At 41.7% G+C, this 21,609-nt stretch overlaps 1 protein-coding gene across 1 annotated transcript in view; it reads left to right on the top strand.

Annotated features, from left to right (window-relative positions):
• Nucleotides 1-21,609, top strand: part of crocc2 (ciliary rootlet coiled-coil, rootletin family member 2) — a 38,544-nt gene that overhangs the window by 11,261 nt on the left and 5,674 nt on the right. Inside the window, exons 4-30 of the mRNA XM_008277555.1 lie at nucleotides 765-932; nucleotides 1,013-1,096; nucleotides 2,105-2,208; nucleotides 3,281-3,425; nucleotides 3,869-3,975; nucleotides 4,481-4,687; nucleotides 5,808-5,904; nucleotides 6,096-6,185; nucleotides 6,281-6,415; nucleotides 6,510-6,709; nucleotides 8,167-8,349; nucleotides 8,789-8,933; nucleotides 9,188-9,334; nucleotides 9,419-9,649; nucleotides 12,612-12,805; nucleotides 13,273-13,400; nucleotides 13,751-13,920; nucleotides 14,043-14,222; nucleotides 15,587-15,721; nucleotides 15,816-15,959; nucleotides 17,866-18,104; nucleotides 18,196-18,355; nucleotides 18,448-18,615; nucleotides 20,443-20,827; nucleotides 20,918-21,048; nucleotides 21,152-21,272; nucleotides 21,372-21,535. Coding sequence (XP_008275777.1) covers nucleotides 765-932; nucleotides 1,013-1,096; nucleotides 2,105-2,208; nucleotides 3,281-3,425; nucleotides 3,869-3,975; nucleotides 4,481-4,687; nucleotides 5,808-5,904; nucleotides 6,096-6,185; nucleotides 6,281-6,415; nucleotides 6,510-6,709; nucleotides 8,167-8,349; nucleotides 8,789-8,933; nucleotides 9,188-9,334; nucleotides 9,419-9,649; nucleotides 12,612-12,805; nucleotides 13,273-13,400; nucleotides 13,751-13,920; nucleotides 14,043-14,222; nucleotides 15,587-15,721; nucleotides 15,816-15,959; nucleotides 17,866-18,104; nucleotides 18,196-18,355; nucleotides 18,448-18,615; nucleotides 20,443-20,827; nucleotides 20,918-21,048; nucleotides 21,152-21,272; nucleotides 21,372-21,535 — 4,362 coding nt within the window. The remainder of the gene's footprint in view (nucleotides 1-764; nucleotides 933-1,012; nucleotides 1,097-2,104; nucleotides 2,209-3,280; nucleotides 3,426-3,868; nucleotides 3,976-4,480; nucleotides 4,688-5,807; nucleotides 5,905-6,095; nucleotides 6,186-6,280; nucleotides 6,416-6,509; nucleotides 6,710-8,166; nucleotides 8,350-8,788; nucleotides 8,934-9,187; nucleotides 9,335-9,418; nucleotides 9,650-12,611; nucleotides 12,806-13,272; nucleotides 13,401-13,750; nucleotides 13,921-14,042; nucleotides 14,223-15,586; nucleotides 15,722-15,815; nucleotides 15,960-17,865; nucleotides 18,105-18,195; nucleotides 18,356-18,447; nucleotides 18,616-20,442; nucleotides 20,828-20,917; nucleotides 21,049-21,151; nucleotides 21,273-21,371; nucleotides 21,536-21,609) is intronic.

The following is a 21,609-nucleotide window of genomic DNA, read 5'->3' as shown; positions in this document are numbered from 1 at the left end:
ACATGTCGCAAAGCTCCCATGCAGTAACCTTGTTCTCAAACAAATTTAACAAAGGAACCAGTTGAAAATTGCTAACAGTTAACCTGAAATTAAACTTCTCCCTTAGCTCAACTGCTACATTGCCATAAATTCTGTCTTTATAAACTGCAGAGTGGATATATAGTTTAAAGACTGACTCTGATGAAAATCTTTTTTTTATGCCTGGTCATGTTGTGTTGTGTTTTTTTTTTTAAAGCTAGAAGACATGTCATGTGTGAGATAAGTAGTCAGTGCTATGGCTGAACATTTCCTCATTGAAACTGCAGCACACCAATGAGGCTCAAACACACAGATTCAGATTTCCAGGGTTTCATATGTAACAAACCTCAGAAACCTGCTTGTGTTCTGTGTCAGTGTAGTGTAGAGTAGTTTTACACTATTTGAGCAGAGTTGTAGCTGAGCTGGTGTGCTTGAGCTGCCATTAGTATGGAGGGGTGGGTGAAGAGAGATACAGAGTCTGTATAGATCCACACATTTAGAGGAAGCAATGGTGTGGACGTAGGCCATTTTAAGAAAGGAAGGATTTTTTAAAATTTCTATATGTGTAACTTTGATACACAAAGTGGGTAGTGAGATATAATATGATAAGTTTTGTCACCGCAATGGATTGCATTACACTGTACCAAATCTGCACCTAATTAGCGTATAAATCATTGCAAAGTGCATGTATGCTATGTATTGTAATGTGCTCCATACTAAAGTTTATTTTTTGCCACTATGTCTAGCTTGATCAGATGCTGATGTTGCACTCAGCAGTGGACTCAGACCAGGACAGTGTATCACCAGGATCCATGCAACTACAGCACAGAGAGAGGGCCTACAGGCAAAAACTGCAGGTCTACCAGGAAGCCCAGCAGAAACAAGTGCAGCTGGTTCAGAAGTTGCAGACCAAGGTGGATAGAAATGGATCTCACAATTCAGACATTTTTACATGTAAACATTAATGATGGACCTTATGTTTGTTTTCTGCTAGGTTCTTCAGTACAAGAGGAGGTGTGGGGAACTAGAAGAACAGGTGCTGGAGAAGACTTCAGAATCTGAAAAGATAAGATTGTTGGTATGTCTCGATAGCAGCATCACCTTTAAGCATCAGTATTGCATTGATATAAACATACAAGACTTAAGTCTAATCGGCACACCAGAGTCATCTAGAGGCCTGTCAGCTCCTTACACCCAACCAGGATAAAATGGTTTAACTGACTGCCCTGCTAGCGTGTTTAAAAACTCTAATTAAGCTGTTTTTCTTTTTTTTTTTTTAAACTTTAGGTTTTACCAGTCAGGGTGTATGTAAAATCTCTTACCCAACAAAGAAAGTAATACTGTAAAGGGCTGTGTGAATGGATAGAATGATTTACATCTTTAAATGTCTTTTTATACTTCTTCTAAATATCAAGTTTACTGTTCTTGAGGAGTAAAGAAACCAGAAAATATTTGGATTTAAGAAGCGTTACCAATTAATTTAGTAGTTGACAACTAATCAACTACTCATAATAGCTCTACCAACTAGTAAAATAATCAAACATTCCTGAAAGTACAAAATGGGTTGTGTACTCTGTATATAATCAGTACTAACTTGGTCACTCATTACAGTGCAGTAACTGAACAAGACTGAGACATCAAACAATTTTTTATCATCATTATCATTTTCTGTCATGTCTGACTATTGCTGAGTTGGACAAAAGTAATTTTAGCTCGCAAAACCAACGTCATGAACACAATTGTTTTTTTTCCCACTTTTTGGAATTTTTGAGTGCAACAAATAGTGAATGAACTTGAACACTCTGAATTCGGCTGCTCAAACTAGATGGCGGACAGTAAATGCAGTGCCGTAAATACTAAACAGGAATTTCAGTCACACCGGTAAACATTTGTGCTTTTATTTATGTGTACTTAATTCATTCAAATATTATTCTTGGCTGAGTAGTCCCCATAAAGAATTTTTAGTAGTAGATTTAGACTCTAATTGTGTTGCCTCATAAATATCAGGCAGACCTGCTGCTGCTGCCATATACTGTGTTATCAGGATGCCAGCAGAGGTGGTGTGTATGTGTGTGTGTGTGTTCAGCTGCAGGACCACCTGGACTCAGCTGAGCGTCAGCAGCGAGCAGAGCAGGAGCTCAACATGACCATTGAGAATAAGTCTGCTCAGCTGGAGGAGGAGCAGAAGAGGTGAGTGATGGGCACTATGCAGTGCAGGTAGCCAGGTTACCCATCCAAGGACAAAACTGCTGTATTCATAAGTAATGCATATTAGGGAAAAAATGCACAATGTTTAGAGTCCAAAAATAAAAAAAACCTGCATCAGCGGGGAGTTGCTATTTGGATGTAGACCTAGAACAGTAAATTCATGGACAAGCCTGTTTGAAATTTGCTTCTGTTTTTTTTCTCTGTTTCTTGTTCAAAAGCAGAAATCAAGTCGAAATATTTCTGAGAAATATGTGAACTAGAGATGTTCCCAGCAGTTGCCTGATCTTTTCAGTTTTTCCCTGCCCCTGCTGCAGGGAGAAGGTGGAACCTGCCCTTGGCAGATAGCCTCAGCATCCAATTTGTCAGAGAAAATTAGTGGGGCTATGTTGGCTCTGTTCTCAAAAGTATTTTAATAATGCTTCACATTAAGTGTGGGCCAACCTCTGGAGTTGAGACCAGAGTTTAATACCCTGTGATTTATACAATTACAGAGCTTTATTTGAAATACCCATGGTAAAATCTTTGCCAGAAGCTGATCATTTTTACTGCCTAAAAATATCAGTCATTGCAGAATTACCAAGTTCTACCCACTTAAGCACCATTTAATGTAAGTATATTGTAAAGATAAGCCCACAAACATCACTGACATGTTGGCATTACTGATTCCCTCTTTCCCCACATCTCAGTTCCCTTTAAACAAGATATCATCCCGTACATGCAAGCAAGGGTTTGGCTCTGTCTCAGACAGATAACCGAACATAGCAGTGTGGCGTGCCTTACTGTAACAGGGTGTGTGTTGAGTGTGAGGATGATGTAAACATTTTGTAAATGACTCTACAAGCAGATCTGGTGGAAATTAAATCTAAGTTGACACAGACATTATAAAACTGTCACACATGTTCACCCTGTAAGTGCGGTTGGTATGGGTGGATCTGAAGACTGCAGATGTACGGGTGACAAGCTGGCAGTGTGAGGTTTGGGTGATGTGATAGGGTTTATATTAGGGTGCCAGGACAGTTGCTTGTCATTTTGCCATAAGATTTGTTATTTCCAGGTGTGCCAGCCTCAGCCAGGTGAACTCTATGCTGCGGGAACAACTGGACCAAGCAGATATTGTCAATAAGGAGCTGACAGAAAGTTTATGGAAGGCCCATGAAGACGCTGAGTTGTGTGATGCCCATCTGCGCAGAGAGCAAGAGGTGAGAAAAACCACAAAAATGAAGTGCTCGAGTCAGAGAGGCTACAGGAAAAGCTCAAGTTCATCCCTTTCTGCAGAGAGATTGTGCAATTAAACTCCTGTTGAGTTCACATGGGGTAGGAATTCCATTCATAGCCAGTTTCCTCAATTCATTCTCATTCCCTGTTCATTTCATTGCTATGATTTTTGAGTTGTTGTTTCCTGTGAAAACATTCCAACTGCTGAGGGGGAGGAAAATTTTGTGCAAACAATCTGGCGTTCGTGCTGTAAATGGGCTACATCTGTTGATTCAGGGAAATCCAATTATTTGTATGTGTGCCAGTGTGAGTCCAGGAGTTCCAGTATTGCATCTGTTTGGGATCACAATAAAATGAAAGGTTGCTGTAAGCAACCCTTACCACCTACCCGGCAGTCTCTAGTCGCCTCATCTGCTTGTCTCTGCAGACGTGCGCCTCGCGGTTGAGCCGTGAACAGGCTCGTGTCAGAGCACTGTGGCGCCAGGCCGCCTCCCTGCGGAGCATTTTCACCCAGCTAAGGACTTTCACTGACAGGTGAGTGTGGCGCACTGCCAGAATCCCTCCGGCAATGCAGGATTTCACAAGAACCCCCACCTCTCCTGTGTCTCACACTCACGATTGTGACCACAATCCATCTTTCTCAGCCAAGGATCAAAGTGGAAGAGGTCAACAGGGTCGCTGGTCCCCCTTCTTATTGTTTCCTCACTGGGAGGACAGATGGCTTAAGGTGTCTGTGTTCACTGTTGAAATCATCCATCAGGACAAAACTTGAGCTCTTGGCTTGAGGAAGACTTGGCTTCTATAATGTTAAATCTCTTTGTTAAAGAGTAATTTGCTCTAACAGTGATTGCTTTGCTCATACACACCTTTGTCGTGTCAGAGACTGTTCTGTAACTTACACTGAAGACACTTCAAAGTGATCCCTGATATAGAGCTTCAAATACAAATGGCTCATAATTGTAAGAGTGAAATAAACCCTGTCAGACCTTTCATGTGTATACTTTCGCTAATTCTTTTTGCACATAACTCTTTTTTATAGAACTCTGTCTGATATGCGTGGCGAGTGTGACGCTGTCAGCCGCCAGCTATATGTTGCCTGTATGAACTTAGAGGCCAAAGTAACACAAGAGAGCACCTGTAGTGGTGTGGAGATGTCAGCTCTGGAGAGGCAGCTGAAGGACAAGCTGAAAGAGGCCATGCAGCTTCAGGGTCGCTGGGATGCAGAGAAAGTTGAACTTAACTCCAGGTAAAGTTGTCTTCAAATCTATATATTAATCTGAGCCTGTCTATAATGAAGAACTTGCTTCTTGTTGTGAAAAAAGTAGCCAAAATGACAACAGGTAAATTATATTTTGCTTAATGACCAGTTTATCCTGTCTCACAGTTAATTCAGTAAGATAATCAAGAAAGTCCACAACTTATCTCTCAATGTTTAATTATTTAGACTAGAAAGTCACTGGTGAGATGACCACCATTCTTCCAATTGATATTCCAGCATTTGGTGTTTTTTATGATGATGGTGGAGAGTACAGTGGTGGTGGAGAGTACTGTCTAACATCTTGGTGTATAAAATCTCCCATAAGGGTTTAACTGGGTTTAGATCAGGAATCTTTGAAGGCTGTAGCATGTGATTCACATCATTTTCATCCTCATCGAAGCATTCAGCGACCCCTTGTGTCCTATGGATATGGACTATGTCATCCTGGAAACAACTATCAGGACAGAAAATGTTTGATCACAGAATAAAGGTTTCAGTGCCTGTCCCTCTAGCAAGACCCTAAAGTGAACCCAAATCATGCCAACAAAATGCCACCCACGGCACAGCAGAGCCACCAGATCCCCTCAGTGTAGGGGTCAATGGTTCAAGGTTTTTCTATAATTTGTCACCCGTCTATACATCTTCAACTGAAATATCAATTTTGGGCTTGAGGTCATGTATAGTAGAATTGTTTGATCGCTTGCAAAACTCACATTCTTCATATGTTTCAAAGAAAAGCCAAATGTAATCCCCTTGATGAAACCTCATAACTTTATGTTATGTAGGCTTTCAGGCTACTTTCAGAAAAACTCGTGCTCTTGTCCTGATATAAAAGATCAAGTCTTTTGTGCCATCATCTGTACACTTCAGTCAAAAGGCTGCAGGAATGTCAATGCTTTTGTATTCTGGATCTGAGCTGCTTTTGATCTCATCACAAGCCATTGTTAATCCCATGACTCTATGTGCAGAATATGATAGTGTTGATGGTCTGTTAGGAGGAGTGCACGCCAGTCTCTGTCTCTTTTCAATGTCCCAGGGAACTCTGTGTGTGAGTGTGTGTTTGTTATTATGCTCTCTTTTTAATTCCCCTGCATGGTGGTCTATCTAGAATCCTGGAACTGACTGACACTCTGAAGCACCTCCGGAGCCAGAGCAGTGAGAAGGATGCAAGCCTCAACACCATGCAGATCAGTCTGGACAGGATGGTAGGTCTTGGGAATCCAGTGTGAAGCAGTGGGAGGTGACAGATGGGTGGTTAGGATTGCTAAATTAGCTGCAATCTGGACATTAGGCTTGATAATGGCCACTGCTTCGTAGTCTAGGGGGCTACAGTCTGGGGAATGTTAGACTTGCTCCATATATGTTGCTTATCTCACTGAAATGGTTTCCTGCTTAGGAGATGAGGAGAGCAGAGGATAAAGCAGAGATGGAAATACTCCACACAGAGATCCAAGCTCTCCAAAAGGTTTTGTTCCATGTTCATCAGGTCAGAACAAAACAAAATTCTAAACTTAATTGTGCACTTTCTTTTAGCAGATGGGATCATTGTTTCTCTTCTTTTTCCACTCTCATTATTTCCAGTTGGTTAGCAGTCAGAGTGAGAGCTGTGGCTCTGAAAGTGTGTCATCCTCACCTCTCCATGGCCAATCCTCTCTAAGGAACACTACCTTGTTGGCTGTACAGAATGCTCTCTCCAAACATCAGAAACAAACACAGGTACAATAATTGAACATATTTCAAAGAAACAATATTCTCAACATTTTGAAGAACTTTTAACCTCCTTAATATTACACTCGTACAAAAACCACAGGACCTACGTGCACGTTTGGAAGCTGCTCTGGAGCAAGTGTACACACTGCGTGATCACCTACAGGAGAGGGAAGCTGAGAGGAGACAGCTGGAGCAGAAGGTTCAAGAAGTCAGGAGGGAAAGTCAGGAGGCTAAAAAAGCTCTGGAGGAAAACCTAAGAGATAGCAACAGAAATCGCTGCTCACTGGAGCTCATCTCTAGGTAGCATACACCCTGATCAAGCACCTATTATCCTTTTTTTCTCGACTGTGTAATCATCTTTGTATTTGTAAAATTGCCATTTTGTGAAGAAGCATAAACCATCCATTCATTAGCTTTACCAACTTTATCCTGTGGAGGATCTGGGGCAGGTGTGGGCAACCTTAAACACTCAGGGAGCCCTTTGGACCCGTTTCCCACGGAAAAGAAAACACCAGGAGCCACAAAATCCTTTTGACATCTAAAATGAAAATAACACTGCATGTATTGTTTTTTACCTTCATGCTATGTATGAAAAACTATAGTGTGTTGCATTTATGGAATCAATGAACTGCAACAGAGAAAACAAAATTTTATTTCTGAATCCCACAATAACATTTTGAAGTCAGAAAAAAAAAGACGCTGGGTTGAAGGTTACTTTCAAATGAAATAAAAAGCCAAACTTATATGATCCACCTGTAGCAAAGTAAAAATGACATCTGGCTGGCCTGCTGACTGCAGCTGGGACTGCTGCTCCAGACTCCTGACCACCTGTGAGCGCTTTGAGACGGGGAGGAGCTCACGGCAGCACCTGCTGCTCGATGAGGACAGAAACTGCAGAACGATACGTGTTTTCACATCAGAGTCATCAAAACACCAGAAAAGTCTCCAGTAACACCAGAAAGAGTCGCTAGATTTGTCGATCGTCACTTTTGACAAAAAAAGTAGCCAAGAGATTTTGGGAAATCGCCAGATTTAACGAGAAAGTCACCAAGTTGGCAACACTGTGCATGCCGGTGGGTGTCACACATTGGTGGTTGTGACGCATATTTTGAACGACAAAAAATTAAATGCAGTTTGTTTTAATGGTGTAAGATCACCATAATCTTCGAATTTAGAATTAGATTTTTAAAACAAGCAAATTAAATAAATAAGCAGAGGGATCCGCATGCGACTCCGGAGCCGCAGGTTGCCGACCCCTGGTCTGGGAGGACTGTCATTGGGTGAGAGGCGAGGTGCACTAGTCCATCTCAGGGCAAACACAAAGAACCAGACAACCATGCTTCTACAGCAATTTTAGAATCAACAACTAACCAACCATATTCGTCTTTAGACTCTGAAAGAAAGCTGTAGAAAACTTGTGCAGGCACACAGGGAGCATGCGAACTCAACACATGTGCAATAGTCACAAGTAAAGCACTATATCCCAAAAACAATATCACTATGTCAGCTTTTTCCAATGTTGTGTAGCTGTAGTTCAAACACAGAGCCTTTTTGCTGTGAGGTGACATTGCTAACCACTGCATCAGCATTGTAAATGTTGTTACATGTTTTAAAGCTGTTTTCAGGAAAATCAAGTGTGATAGTTATTCTGACTCACTCAACATACTGCCTCTTTCTTTTGTTCTGCTTGTCTTTCTCTATGTCACTGAATTTCCCTTCTGGGATAAATAAAGTATTTTTCATTTCATGTCACACAGTGAAAAAGGGAACCTGGAGAAGCTGCTGTCAGAGGTGCAGCAGGATGTGGACTCCCAGCGTGCCGAGTTGGAGGTACTGCGGAGCTCGTCACTGGAGCTCCAGAGACAGCGGGACCTCTTGAGGCAACAGAGGGAGGATCTGGAGATGCAGCTGGCACGTCATCGCACAGAGGCCCAAAGAGGGTACAGCATGAGCACAGAAAATGACCATTACACAACGCACATCCTGTCAAGCGTGATTGTTTTCAAGCTCCGTTTGTTTAGAGCTCAGATCAGTAACACATGTCATTCTCCGGCCGGCAATGCACCCAGATGACATTCGGATGAAAATGTAAATGATTTACATAGCATTACTGTACTCATGCAAGAGGGATACTTTTTTTCCCCCATTTTTCAGGGTTTCTTTTGCTAAAAAATTTGATTAGCCAAGAATTGGGGAAGGACATGCGATCTAGCAAAAAAAAAAAAAAAAAGAAGATCCCTTAGTGTTCTGGGCTTTGGCGCCAACAATTCTCCATTTTTCAAAATGAAGATGGATTACTGTTAAGGGATTGTGTGTATGAGACAAAGTAACAGTGTGAGAGAGTTATATATATGTGATGTGATACATTTTGTGTTTCAGTGGGAGGAGTCTGCAGGAGCTTGAAGGGAAGCACTCAGATCTGCGCAAGGAACTTGTGACAGTGAAGGAGGCTCTGATTCAAGTCACCCTGCAGAAGGAGGTGTTGGAGGATGACAAGACCAGCCTCGCTCTGGCTCTCTCCAAGGTAAACTGCTGTGCTGGTGCAGCAACTTTCCTCATTTAGAGGTGTCTGTCTTGATAATAATGTAAAAATAAAAATCTTTATTTATGGAGCACTTAAAAAAAAAATCATGAGGCAGCAAATGTCATAAAATTATCACTGAATCTACAAGCTGATTTCATCAAGCAGATCATTTCAGAGCCTCAGGGCCCTGACTGCAAAACCTCTGTCCTCACTGATAGTGTACATCTGTCTAATGAGAATGGTTCACCCCACAGATGGAGTCCCAGAGTGCTGCACAGGAGTTTGCCTTCACCAAACTGCAGAATCAGGAGGCTGCCCTGAAAGATTCTCTTGCCAAAATGGCTGCCCTTAGTGAAGGCTTAGCCAAAGACAAGGTGGAGCTTAATCGTATCCTCCTGCAGGTCAGTGGCCGTACACTTGCCCTATACCACTGATAGGTGACTGGGAATTCAACAGAAGTGAAATATTTTTAGTTTGTCTTCCAGGTAGAAGGGGAGAAGACGGAGCTTGGTGAACGTAGACGGGAAGCCGAAGCAGAGCGGGCAGCAGCAAGAGAAGATGCAGCACGGACACAAAAGGAGATGATGAATCGGCTTACAGAGAAACAAGCCCTAGAAAGCTCATACAACCACTTACAGGACCTCTGCCAGAGGATGGAGGCAGAGCTGAGCCTCTTGCAGAAGGAGAAAGCTCAGGCCCTGGAGAAGCACTCCCAGGTCAGGAACCCCCGGTCATTCACATTCCTCCTCGCTCCCACCACCTGGGAGAACTATGATGTTAATAATAGCTTTCAGCAGGTTCACGGAGCTTGTTGTCACATTAAAATCTATAGGAGGTACAGGACACATCTGCCATGTTTTTTTCTTTCAAAGGGGATATGGAGAGCAGTTTAAGCCCCTCTTTGTGTTTTATGAGTAACTTGGGACATAACAAGCAGGGGATCTTCATGAACAAATGTGAACTGAAAAAGATAAATAGATAGATCCAATGTGGGTTTAGTGAAAGGGCCAATAAATTAACACCTAAAGTATTCCCATTCTTCCCCAGCAGATCCAGATCTCCCTGTTTCGTCCCCCTAAAGAATGAAAAGAATCCTTTCCTGTTTTATTATCTGTCCTGAATGTGAGACTGGGATAGCCGTGTTGATCTGAGCTAGCATATAACAAACCTAAACAATTTGACAAATTCCATCCAAACATTTTTAGATAGCTTATCTGTAAAAATAAATCAGCTGTGGATAAAACAAGCCCTGGAGTGGCCTCCATTGCACTAAGCTCATGTTTCAACTCTTATTGGGCACTACTCACATCCATAACATTGGTGTAATTTATCCACTTTAATATTTACCTAAGGAGAGGCTGACAGACATTGTGTGCTAATATTTAGTTCGTGTGAGTTCATTTTAGTGTGGTCCAAAATCAAATTACAGTGATTGTTGCTTTTCAAACATTCTGTTGCAGTGAAATATTAGAAGTTGCAGGGGCCTGTTATGTATAATGTGATGATGTGTCAGTAACTGGCACAATATAGCAGAGAAAGACGAGGCCATTTTGGGATCTAATTGATTATACTAAGCACACCTTATAGCAGCAGCTGTAGTTCAAAAACAAGAAGAAGATGATTAAAGAAAACAGTTTTTTTTTAGAATAGAGCTTTATCTTTGATTTAGTAAAATAGCTACAAAGAAATAATCTGCCATTTTGGAAAATTCTTTCCTGCTGAGAGTAACATGAGACGATCAACAACACTCTTATTTCTGTGCACTAAATATGTGGTTAGAGCTAGAAGGTTAACAGACTGGAAGCAGAGGGTGACAGCTTGCCCAAAGTATAGACTGTATATAAATGATGGACGTAGTCTCCTGGTCTAAAAAGTGACTAAAACACACAACTGAATTCTTTCAAGCAGCCAGCAGGGGGTGATTCACCTGGTTGCAAAAACAAGTCTGATTGTCCAGAAGTCAAGAATATGGTCTGATTTCTCACTTGATCTGTTACCTCAGTAAACATTTTCCCAATGAGTTTATGGTTTCAATCACTATTTTCAAGTCTGCTTCAAAACGGTGTGATACTAATTTGTAAATTATGGTTCCATTTACGGGTAAATACACAATAAAGCAGAACATGTTTCAGGGTGTGAGCTTGTGATTGATAGGTCGTCACTGTATCACCATGCAGTGTTCTCAAGTTCTCAGTCAGATCCATTACTCACTTGTAACGTCTAGATTCAGAAAAGCAAGATGCCGATGGCCAAATTCCAACCTTGAGGCTTCAAAGCTGTAGTCCACAAACCAATTGGTGGTGTCATGGTAGCTGTGTCTGTGTTTTACATGCAGTCTATGTTCAGAAATTTAAAAAAAAAATTTGCTCTTATGGATCCGGTAACTGTGAAAAAACTTATATCTAATCTAAAACAGAAATATGTGGATTTTAGTTGGGGGTTATTGTCAGAACTGACTCATGGCTGGCTCAATGGACTCCTACGCTCATTGGGTAATCACATATTGTTGTTTTTTTAACTTCATGGGCAATAAGCTATAGACATTTGGAGGGAGTCAGGCTAGCTGTTTCTCTTTCTCATCTAGTTTTTATGCTAAGCTAAGCTAAACTATTCACCTGTTGGCTGTAGCTCTGTATAGCATACAGGCAGAGTTGTAATCAAGCATCTAACTCTCTGACAAGAAGAAAATAATTGTATTTCTCAAATTTTTTTCTTTAAATCACACTGAAACTTGCTTTACTCTGACCTTTTTAGCCATGTTCGAGACTGAATTCCTGAGGTCTGTGATTTATAGTGACTTAACCCTCTAAATCCCCAAACCGTCTGAGGCTTTGAAAGGCCTCTTAGAAAAAAAAGTAATTAAAATGACACCAATTATCAGAGCCAGGAACTGTAAAAAAAAAAAAAAAAAGGAAAGAATCATCAGATTTTCATCTTTCTGATGGTCCATGAACTTTCTCTTGAAAAAATTTACTAAAATTAAGCAAAAAGAACAAATGATTTAAAGAAATTTAACTTTGAAATATGTCTCTCTTTTTTTTTTTTAGGATTTATGACATTATAACAGTGTTATGAATTGCTTGAAGTTCCAAGGATGAAAACATGTTCAAATCGATCATGTTTCTATTTGAGTGCAGTCTGCATTGTAAATTTCCACCTAATTTGAGTGAATTTGTTGTACATATTCTCCTCAGTACTTCGGTACGTGCGTGGAGTCTAACTGATGCAACAACATACAACTCAGCAAGTTACACATAACCATATTCCAAGTTCATTATTTTTATTGCTAGATACAGGTTTTGTGGCGTGTCACTGTGATTTAAGTGGTAATTGGAAAAAAGTCCCACTAGTCATTTTTGTTTTGCTTCAGGCATTGCATTTGTTATGGCCCTGAAGTTCCTATGCGCTGACACAAACCACTTAAGGTTTGTTTAATTTATGCTTTGCATCAGCAAAAAGAAAAGTATGTAGAGTTTAATATTATTACAGCAAATGTGGCTGCATAAAATGGAGATTGGATGATTCATTGGCTGCTCATGCTCCTTCTCATGAGAAATTAGTTTGTCATAGTGTGTATGCTCCATTTTAATGCTTATGATATACTGTATTATCGTAAGTTGATGTAAAAGTTTGCTTGTTAGATTTTTTTTTTTTTAATTTGTGTATGCTGGTCTTCAGGTCAAAAGGCAGATGCAGACTGTGACAGAGGAGCTGTGTGCGTGCAGGAAGGAGCTTGAGACTCAGACCGCAGCCATAAAGAGAGCTACCCATGACAGGGAGGAGCTGGCCAAGGACAAGGCAGCTCTGGATGTCAAGCTAAACTCTGCTGACCGAAAGGCCTGTGGTCTCATGCAGGAGCTGGTTGCAATGAGGTCTGAGTGTGGTTGTGTATGTCTGTGTGTATTTGTTTGTGTGGCCCGAACTCTAAAATGTTTTGGACCGATTTGATATTTAAAACCAATTTTCCCAGTTTGTTTTCAGCAGTTGCATTCAGGATAAATGACAGTACAAGGTTAAAGTCAGGGTTGGAGTTAGGCATGTATCGAGCGCAGGAATGAATGTAAGTCAGTTCAGTGTCCTTAAAAGCATCATAAACAACCCAATGTGTGTTTCTGTGTATGTTTGTGTAAGTAAAACCAACTGCCATTGTGTATTTAGAGTTTTTTTAAGCAAATGCTTTCTAAAGTGCAGCGAGTTTCATGTAACAAGAGTCTTTAAGTAACATGGTTTTATTTGGAAACTATACTCATGACGGATCATTGGATTTTATGACCTTCTACACCTAGAGGTTCAAAGATCTTTTTTTCAGAACTCTAACTGCTTTACTGCTGTGTTCCAGAGTAGAGAAGGAGTCCCTAGAGACAGCTCTATTTGAGAGCCAGGAGCTTGCCTCGTCTCTGGAGGCCGAGTGCACCAGGTTGGAGGGGGAGAGGCGAGGCTTGCTCCAAGCTAACGAGGACTTGACGCGTGAGTAGCTCCCTCCCTCAGAGACCCCACTGTTTTCCATGCCAAGCCCCCTGGCCATGAAGCCTTTCCAGCAGCTCACTAGAGATCCATATTTCAGCTGTGAGCTCTGCAACAGCTGGGCTGCGGCACCACTGGAGCTGCTTTCTCAGCTGACCAGAGTCTCACCACTGCACACAAACACACATGGATCAGATAAGTGGTGTTAAGCTAGCATGGTCCATGTAAAGACGTGGATGAGAATAGCCCATAAATAAAATCTGAATGAAATCTGGACCATCATTTGTTTGTCAAAAGTGTCATGTGCATATGTATTTTGCAACTTGGGTGCATAAGTACATTTATCTATGCAGGTGATGCTGCTCAGATGCGTGTGGATACTGAGCGGCAGTTTGCACAAGCTGCACACGAGCAGAATAAGTTGGAGGAGAAGCTGGCTCAGGTGGAGAGGAATACCCAGTTGTCCTTGAACAACAGAGAGCAAATTCACAAAGAGCAGCTCGAAGCTGAACGTCAGCAAAAGGTACTGTATGAGTTGGGTGGATGGCCCTGGCAAAATTAAATAAGATGCTTCAGCTATCTTATTTATTTATATTACTAATTAGAGCTGAGTGTGTGTTTGTGTTTGTGTTTGCTGGAGGACAGGAGCAGCAGTGTGCGGAGTTGGTGGCTCAGCAGAAGCAAGCTGAGGAGCAGCTGCGCAGACAGTATGAGGAGCTGCGTGTGCACAGCCAGAAGGAGCTGCAGCAGGTGCAGGAGGAACTGAGCAGGCTGCAGCAGGACTTCAGCCAAAGTCTCCTGCAGGCTGAGAGTGAAAAGCAGCAGGTGTGTGTGGTGATCTTTATAGAGTTGTTATGAGTTTTCAGATTGAACTTTAAAACATATTTTCCAATAAGGTAAGCCAAAGGTTATAGATTTGTTTTATAACAGCAACATCCCAAGTTTTGTCATCATAGTTGTGAATGTGTGAATCTATAGGAACATGTCCTGTTAGTACCTTCATGCTGAGTCACTTTAGCTATGCACTCTTTCCATCAGTCTGACAGCATCTGAACATGATGGCTTCCTGTCTGAATGTACACCCTGCTCAGTTTTCCATAAAGGTCACAATAGCAGTCTTACTAGGTTTGACGTAGTAACATTTACATATCACTTTCAGCACAGCAGAAATATGGACTCCATGCAGTTGCGTTAACAGATAGGCATGCACAAGATTGGAACGTACTTCAAGTTCAGCGAAGCAGTTTGAGAAAGACTTCTCCTGCATTTCAGCACCAATATTTGTCTATAGACATCACAGAGAGTGCAAAACACTGCCAGAATCACTGTGGGCCCCATCCAACTGTCTTGACTGGTCTTAACCTACCTGAGTGAGCAACTGGCTGACATGGGAAGGTCTTCAACTAAAGCACCTCACCTGGGCCTTCTGTGGTACAACAGCTGGCATGTGTTCACTGTTGTTTCTCTCTTCTTTTCACCAGCATCAACCTTTTGTGTTTTCCCCTTCAACACCTCCACAGCACAATGACACACATTTGTTCATATTGTTATTATTGCTAACTTCCACGCTCCATTCTTGTCTTGAGTTTGTTTGCGTTTTAATAAATTTCATTTTAGGTAAATCTCTTGTGTGTACGTCCGAATTGTCACCAGTTTGCCAGTTTGTGACAATTACAGAACACTTCTGTTGTTTGCTATTCCCTACATTTTTATATTTATTGCAAACTGAAATGTCAATAAAAATAATAATGAAGACAGACTATGACAGGTCAGATTAAAGAGACTCACCAATCATTAATGTAATCCAGGTTTTGACATAACAAGAGTTGAAGTTTAGTTTGCTGCTTCCTGCTGTCTGTAGGACTCTTTCCTCTAAATTTAATAAATAGCTGCAGCAGCAGGATCCATACTAGTGTCTCCAAAGCAAGAGAGTTGTGCACAATTATGCAGGTTGAACAATGAAGCCCTGAGAAACAATAATGCAAAAGTGATCTGAGACTTTATGACAAAATGTCGTCACTTTGACAGACTGAGAATGTAGCAATGCTACGTATTCCTGAAAAGAGCTTCAGTGCATTTATTGTATGTCAGTGCAAAGCAATAGCTGTTGTATGTCAAAGACTGCATGGCCAAACATTTTTTGTGAGCTTTATATAAATGATATTGACCTCGCAGTTTGTTGTGCCCAGGCTTTGTCTCAGAAGGAGGCAGAGAAGGTTTCCCTCACAGTGAAGCTAGCATCCTTGCGACAGGACTTGGCCACAGCAGACATGGAGCTGGAACGCATGCAGAGGGAGGCACTTAGCAAACAGGAGCAAGGCAAGGTAAAAGTACAACAGGGTCATATCTGCTTCTGCTCACTTTTCTTGTTGTGAACATATAACTCAGCCAGCTGATTTCTGTCTGTCTTTCTTCCAGAATGCAATGGCTGTCCTTCAGTCTGAGCTGCAGGACTTGCAAAGTCAGTTTGAAGAGTCCTTGAATTCCCATCAGAGTGCCAAAAACAGTCTAACTGAGCAGGTCAGAGAGTTGAACCAACAGAGAGAGCATGCTCAGCAGGAGGTGAGAGCATTCAAAATCTTCAACAGAAACATTGTGCTTGTTGCTTCAGTGGGATTAGTATATAAAAATATCTGTTGCAATGATTACTCAAACAGAATTATTCAACAAATCACATAATATGTGGGGTGGATGTCACTTGATAGATGGCAGAGGTTTTTTGTACTGTAACATCACAGAAATGGATGGGAAATTGCAGACTTGTTTGGCTTGGCTTCGGATGGGAGACCTCTGATCTGCTTCTGCTGTGAGGGAGAGTTTGCACCAATTAGTACCAGTACGAGGGAGAGTCATTTACCAAAGGCCGGTGTTGACATTGGCTGGTGTCACAGAGCTTTACTAGCATCAGGGTGCCATCAGGTGCAGAGTGCACACAGCCAAATTCTACATGGAGAGAAGGTGGTGTGGTGTCCCCTTTTAAGACTCAGCTCTCATTTTCTGTGTCCTTTTCCTGTCAAGTCCACTGGAGGAAAATTTAGTTCTGTTGACCTTAATATAAACATAAAAGTGCAATTAGAGGCTATAATTTTGGCGCAGTGACATACCTCTCTGAGCCAAATGAGAGCCGTAAATCTCATCTCTTGGGGTTGCTTGAGGTCAGGATTCCAGGCACAGGGTCGCTGGGCGTTTTAGTGAAATAACAAGCTCACAGTCACCTCATTAAGATGGAACTGGAGAGTTGTAAGGGCCTCACCATGCCTTGATTTAAAAGCTTGGATTCCATGGAAAAGAGGATTGTTTATCTGTGTGAGACTTTTTGGTTTCAATAAAAAGACAAAAATTAGGGTCATCCTGTCTTCGCGCTGTCTCCTTAGTCTTGTCAAACTGCAGTGAATGAGGATGTGTGGAGCCAGAGCAGCAGAGGTTTGAGGTTTGGTCAGCCCTCCCTGCCGTATGCAAAGTCAGACTACGGCAGCGCTGTCATATTTGGCTGCCACCCCTGCTCGTTTTCTTGTTTAATTATTTGCACTGATCCCATCTCAGGATTCTCCTGTCAGATAGTTAGAAAGCAAGAGTGAGAATGTGTGACAAAGAACCAGACAGCATGAAAGAAGAAGAAGAAGAAAGCAAGGAGAAAGAGGGAGAACGAGAGAGGGGAGGATATGGTCCCTGGTACCATAATATGAAATCAAAGTTTGAGTTAACCCCTTGTGTAAATAAGCCAGTGGGGAAGCGTTTATTTTCTCTCTTGCAGCAGCGAGAGTTTGGCTCCACCGGGACTCCAGGTCCCCCTCTCCCATCCACAAAACACAACACTGCTGCCCTCATATTCTGTGCCCTTCTCCTCTGCTCCCCACACAAAGAAATCAGATAAAATAAAGTATAATTGGCAAGATCAGCACTGGCTTGTTTTTTCTCACGTTAGAGTTTATGAGAAGGAACCATCTTGTGTGGCCTCTAAACATAACACTCTTCCTCCTCCTCATCCTCGTCCTCCCTCTCTCCCTCCTTCTTCCCTAGCAAGTCACAGGGGGGGCTGCTGTTTATCATGTTGCTCTCTGTGGATTCTTTACACTGCGAGCTGCAAAAAGGAGATGGGAAGAGACAGCACCTGGCTGTGGGCCCAACTGGCTCTTATCCGTGCCCAGATAAGCCCGGGCCTCCCTACTTCTCTAACGACACACAACATGTTGCCATAAAACAGAATATAGGTCATAGAGTATCTTGAGTTTGTGCACATAGCACTTAAAATAGGAGATGTTGAGGTTTAGCTTTCAAACAATGAGGCACTAATGCACTATCTGATCTAAAATCTGTGTTACAGCACACTGAAGGATTTTTTAAAACTAAACAACTCAAGGAACCAGGAACAACAAGAAAAGAAGTATTTTGTCTTTATCCATAATGCTTTCTAATTTACCTTCATTGACATGTAATGCCTTTAATTCTCCATCATTTGGCCATGAAGTTAGAGGCCCTTCGTCAGCAGCTTCAGGAGGCAGAGGAGGGACTCAATAAAGGGCAAAAAGAGCTGATTGAGGCCCACAGAGAGCTTCAGGGCTGTGTGCAGGATCAAGACAAGCTACGGAAAGAAGCACTGGACCTTAGGAGGCTCTTGGGTGACGAGACCAGAGAGAAGGAGGCCATCCAGGTTTCTAACCAGGAGCTAAGAGCTTTCATCAAGAGAGCAGAGAGTGAAAACAGCAGGTACATCTCCCACACAGGCCTGCAAATTTCTAGCAACAATGGATGTTTGTGATATTTTCTGTTGTGTAAACGTTGAACATATGTTTACTAGTTTAAGACGAGCTGTGGAGGAGAAGGAGCAGAAAGTGGCCGTCTTAGAGGAATGTAAGAGCTCAATGCACCAAGAGGTGATCACTCTACGGAGCAGTATGAGAGAGCTGGAGAAGTCTCGTCTACAGGCACGCAGAGAACTGCAGGAGCTGCGCAGACAGGTGAAAAATTATTGAGACTGCCGGTTTTCCATCTGATTTGTTTTAAATAAAGAATTGCCTTCAAGTACTTTATGCCATGTTAATGCGCACAGGTAAAGGTCCTTGAAGGCGAGAACAGCCGGCAGAAACAGGAACTGCAAGAGCTGCAGGGCCGGGTATGTCAGGAGGAGCAAAAGGAGGAGGAGGCGCGTCGCAAGGCTTTCACTCTCAAGCAGAGTCTGTTGGAGTGTGAGGCTGGCAGGGAAGCAGCGCTAAATGAGGTAGAAGACCTCCGGGAATTAGTCTGTTAACAACATGCTAGAGCAAACTTTTCACCTTGGCATACATACTTGAAGAATACTTGTCATACTCGTGCAGAGGCAGAGAGCATGAACCATAACACCCTGTACATTCTACTGTAGGGTGGGTTTTCTGTAACACATGTAGTGAATACCACTGAAAAACACTCAATCACAAAAACTCTGATAACCATAACTTGAAATATCAAAATGTTAGTTTGCTTAATAGTGTCACAAAATATGAAAAATAGGCTTTTTATCCTACAAAATCTTGTTTTTAACCTCTTGTGTCCCATGACCTCTTTTTAAGGGTCACCAAATTCTCATGACCCCACAAATAAAGCATCCTTGAAATGACAAGTGAATCTATGTCCCATTTCTGTGTTGTGTATAGAATATCATCTTTCAAACTGAATGCAATTATATTTATGCACCAGTCTATAGAAAATAATAAAGCATCTCAGCCCCGAGGGATGGCAAATTATGAAGAAATTAGGAAAGGTCGCACTTCCACAGTATATTGTTTAACTACTTGTGACAGTAACAGTTATTATTTGCTGAGACCTTGTCAGAGAGGTCGACAAGCTTGTCATCTCAAAGCACAAGTCCTTGTTATTTACACCGTTAAATGTAGGCCACTAGATAATGCTCAGTGCCTGCCTCTTAAGGAAATAAACTACAGTGTCATTAATTACTGGTTCTCAGTCCTGTAGTTAAAACTACTATGTTCAATTTCTGCAAGTAGACCTGAACACAGCTGTAAATACAGTAAAAAACAACTCTCTTAAAGATTTTCTCTGGTGAAGATCAAGTTGTTATTTATTTATTAATATATTTATTTTACCTTGGTACCTTGGTAACATGTCCATATGATCTTTTTTTATATGCTAGAAGACACATTTTGAGTGAAATAAGCAGTCTGCTGATGACACTGAAAATCACAGATTGAGACTTCCTGGGTTTCATATATAACAAATCCAGAATCCGATCCATACAATTTGCAATGTGGGGCTTTCTGTATCATTGTTCTTCTTTGGACTTGGTTTCCAACTACATGGCTGAATTACTCCAATATTGCAGCTTGCATTTAATTAGAAGATCCAGATTACCATATTGTGTGTCCATAGCATGACTGAAATAGGCTTTCCTAGTCCAGTTACAAGTACATTTTTGCATGTACAAACTATAAACAAAAATAAGCAGCTAATGTAGACTGGTTGTCCCTGTTAAAGTTCCTCTTTAAGTTACATAGACATTTTATTACATTAAAATAATAATACCTTTTCACCATAAAATGGCTTAGAACTCTTCATCCTTGCTTTATCTTTAATGTGCAGATTCACGTAGTCATTTGCTCTCTCTCCACCCACCCCTCCCAACTCATGACAGCTGAAGCACACCAGCTCACCTTCTGTTCAAACACTGTAGAACTACTCTGCACTACAAAAAGGCACGTCATAATATTGGAGTAATTCAGTCATACATGTGTGAAACATAAAACATATTGTGAAGACAAATGATACAAAATGCTCTGACATAATTGGTACTTTAGGTGTATTATATGTGAAATCTCAGAGCTAAGGGTTTTCAAGGCTGTCATCGTACACTGCAGTTTCAAAGGGGAACTGCTCTGCCATTGCATTGGCTGCTTATTTTGCTCATGATATGTTTTCCAGTGTTAAAAAAGATAGCATATTGACATGTTAAGGAGCTAAAAAAACATGACTTTACTGGAGGGGAGCACCAAACATGTGTTACCAGCAGAGTAATAAAGTTTGTTTTGTGTTGCTATTCTGTGTGTTTGCACAGGTTGCAAGTTTGCACTGTCGTGTGATGGAACTGGAAACAGTGGAGCAGCAAAACCAAGCGCTGCTGAAATCAAAAGAAGCTTTTCTACACCAGAGTGACCAAAGGCTCAGAGAAACCACTGCCCAGCTGGAGGCAGCTCTAGAGGATGCCAGGACTCAGGTCAAGGAACTCTCTGTGCAGGTTGGCTTTGCTGAAAACAAGGCCCAGGACCTGGAAGAGCAGTTGGGCCGCAGCGATGCCAAATGCAAGGATGTGGAGCTCAAGCTGGCAGGGTTGTATTCAGCTCTGCGCCACACTGTTGGCATAGACCCTACAAGACTTTCAGACAAACCTGGGTCACGAAGACGGTCTGCCTCACCCTGGAGAGGCCACTTGCATGTGAAAAGTATAGTTGAGCCCTTTTCCTAATAGGATATCATGTTGCTATGTTTCTCTGCTGTAAGGAGATAAATTAATGAGTGTGGTCTCCGGTCAGGGACAGAGAGTGTGACGGATGGATCGGTGTTGTCTATACCTCATGGTGAAGACAAAGAGCTGACTGTGGAATCAGTACACATAGCCCTACAGGAACTACAGCAGGAACTCAGGGATACACAAAGAGAGAAGGTATATTTGAAAATCGTACCTAAATGTAGGCTCAAAGATGCAAACCTCAAACTCTGATTTGTAGGCATTTTTTGCACTTAAATGTGTTGTTTTGTTTCATCAGGATGAAGCCAAGGCTCAGATAGTTAGTCTAAGTCAACATGTGACAGAACTCAAAGGCAGCCAGGACAAGTCATCCACCCAACTGCTACAACTACAGAGGTCCTTGACACAATCAGAGGAGGGTAAAAAATAGTAATAGTAATTATACAAAAATTATTAGAAGTGATTTGAATAGAGAAGCAACATATTTATATGTATTACATAATAACATGTTCTTTCAGGAAAACGCGAGATGGCAGAACGTCTGCATACGGCGCACACTTCCCTTTCCCTGCAGGAAGAAGCTGCACATCGTGCAGAGAGGGAGAAGAGGAACCTTGAGGAGGAGATAACTCAACTCAGGATTAGTCTTCAAGCTGCTCAGACTCAGTCCAGGGCACTGCAGGTATGTAAAAGGGAAAGAAATACTGACAGAAATGCTGTGCAGCATTTTCTTTGAGATTGAGAAAATCTTTTCCC

The sequence above is a fragment of the Stegastes partitus genome, unplaced genomic scaffold (genome assembly GCF_000690725.1).
Source record: "Stegastes partitus isolate 25-593 unplaced genomic scaffold, Stegastes_partitus-1.0.2 Scaffold100, whole genome shotgun sequence".
Classification (NCBI taxonomy): domain Eukaryota; kingdom Metazoa; phylum Chordata; class Actinopteri; family Pomacentridae; genus Stegastes; species Stegastes partitus.
Note: the sequence above shows the minus strand (reverse complement) of the source record. Positions and strands in the feature narration are given on the sequence as shown.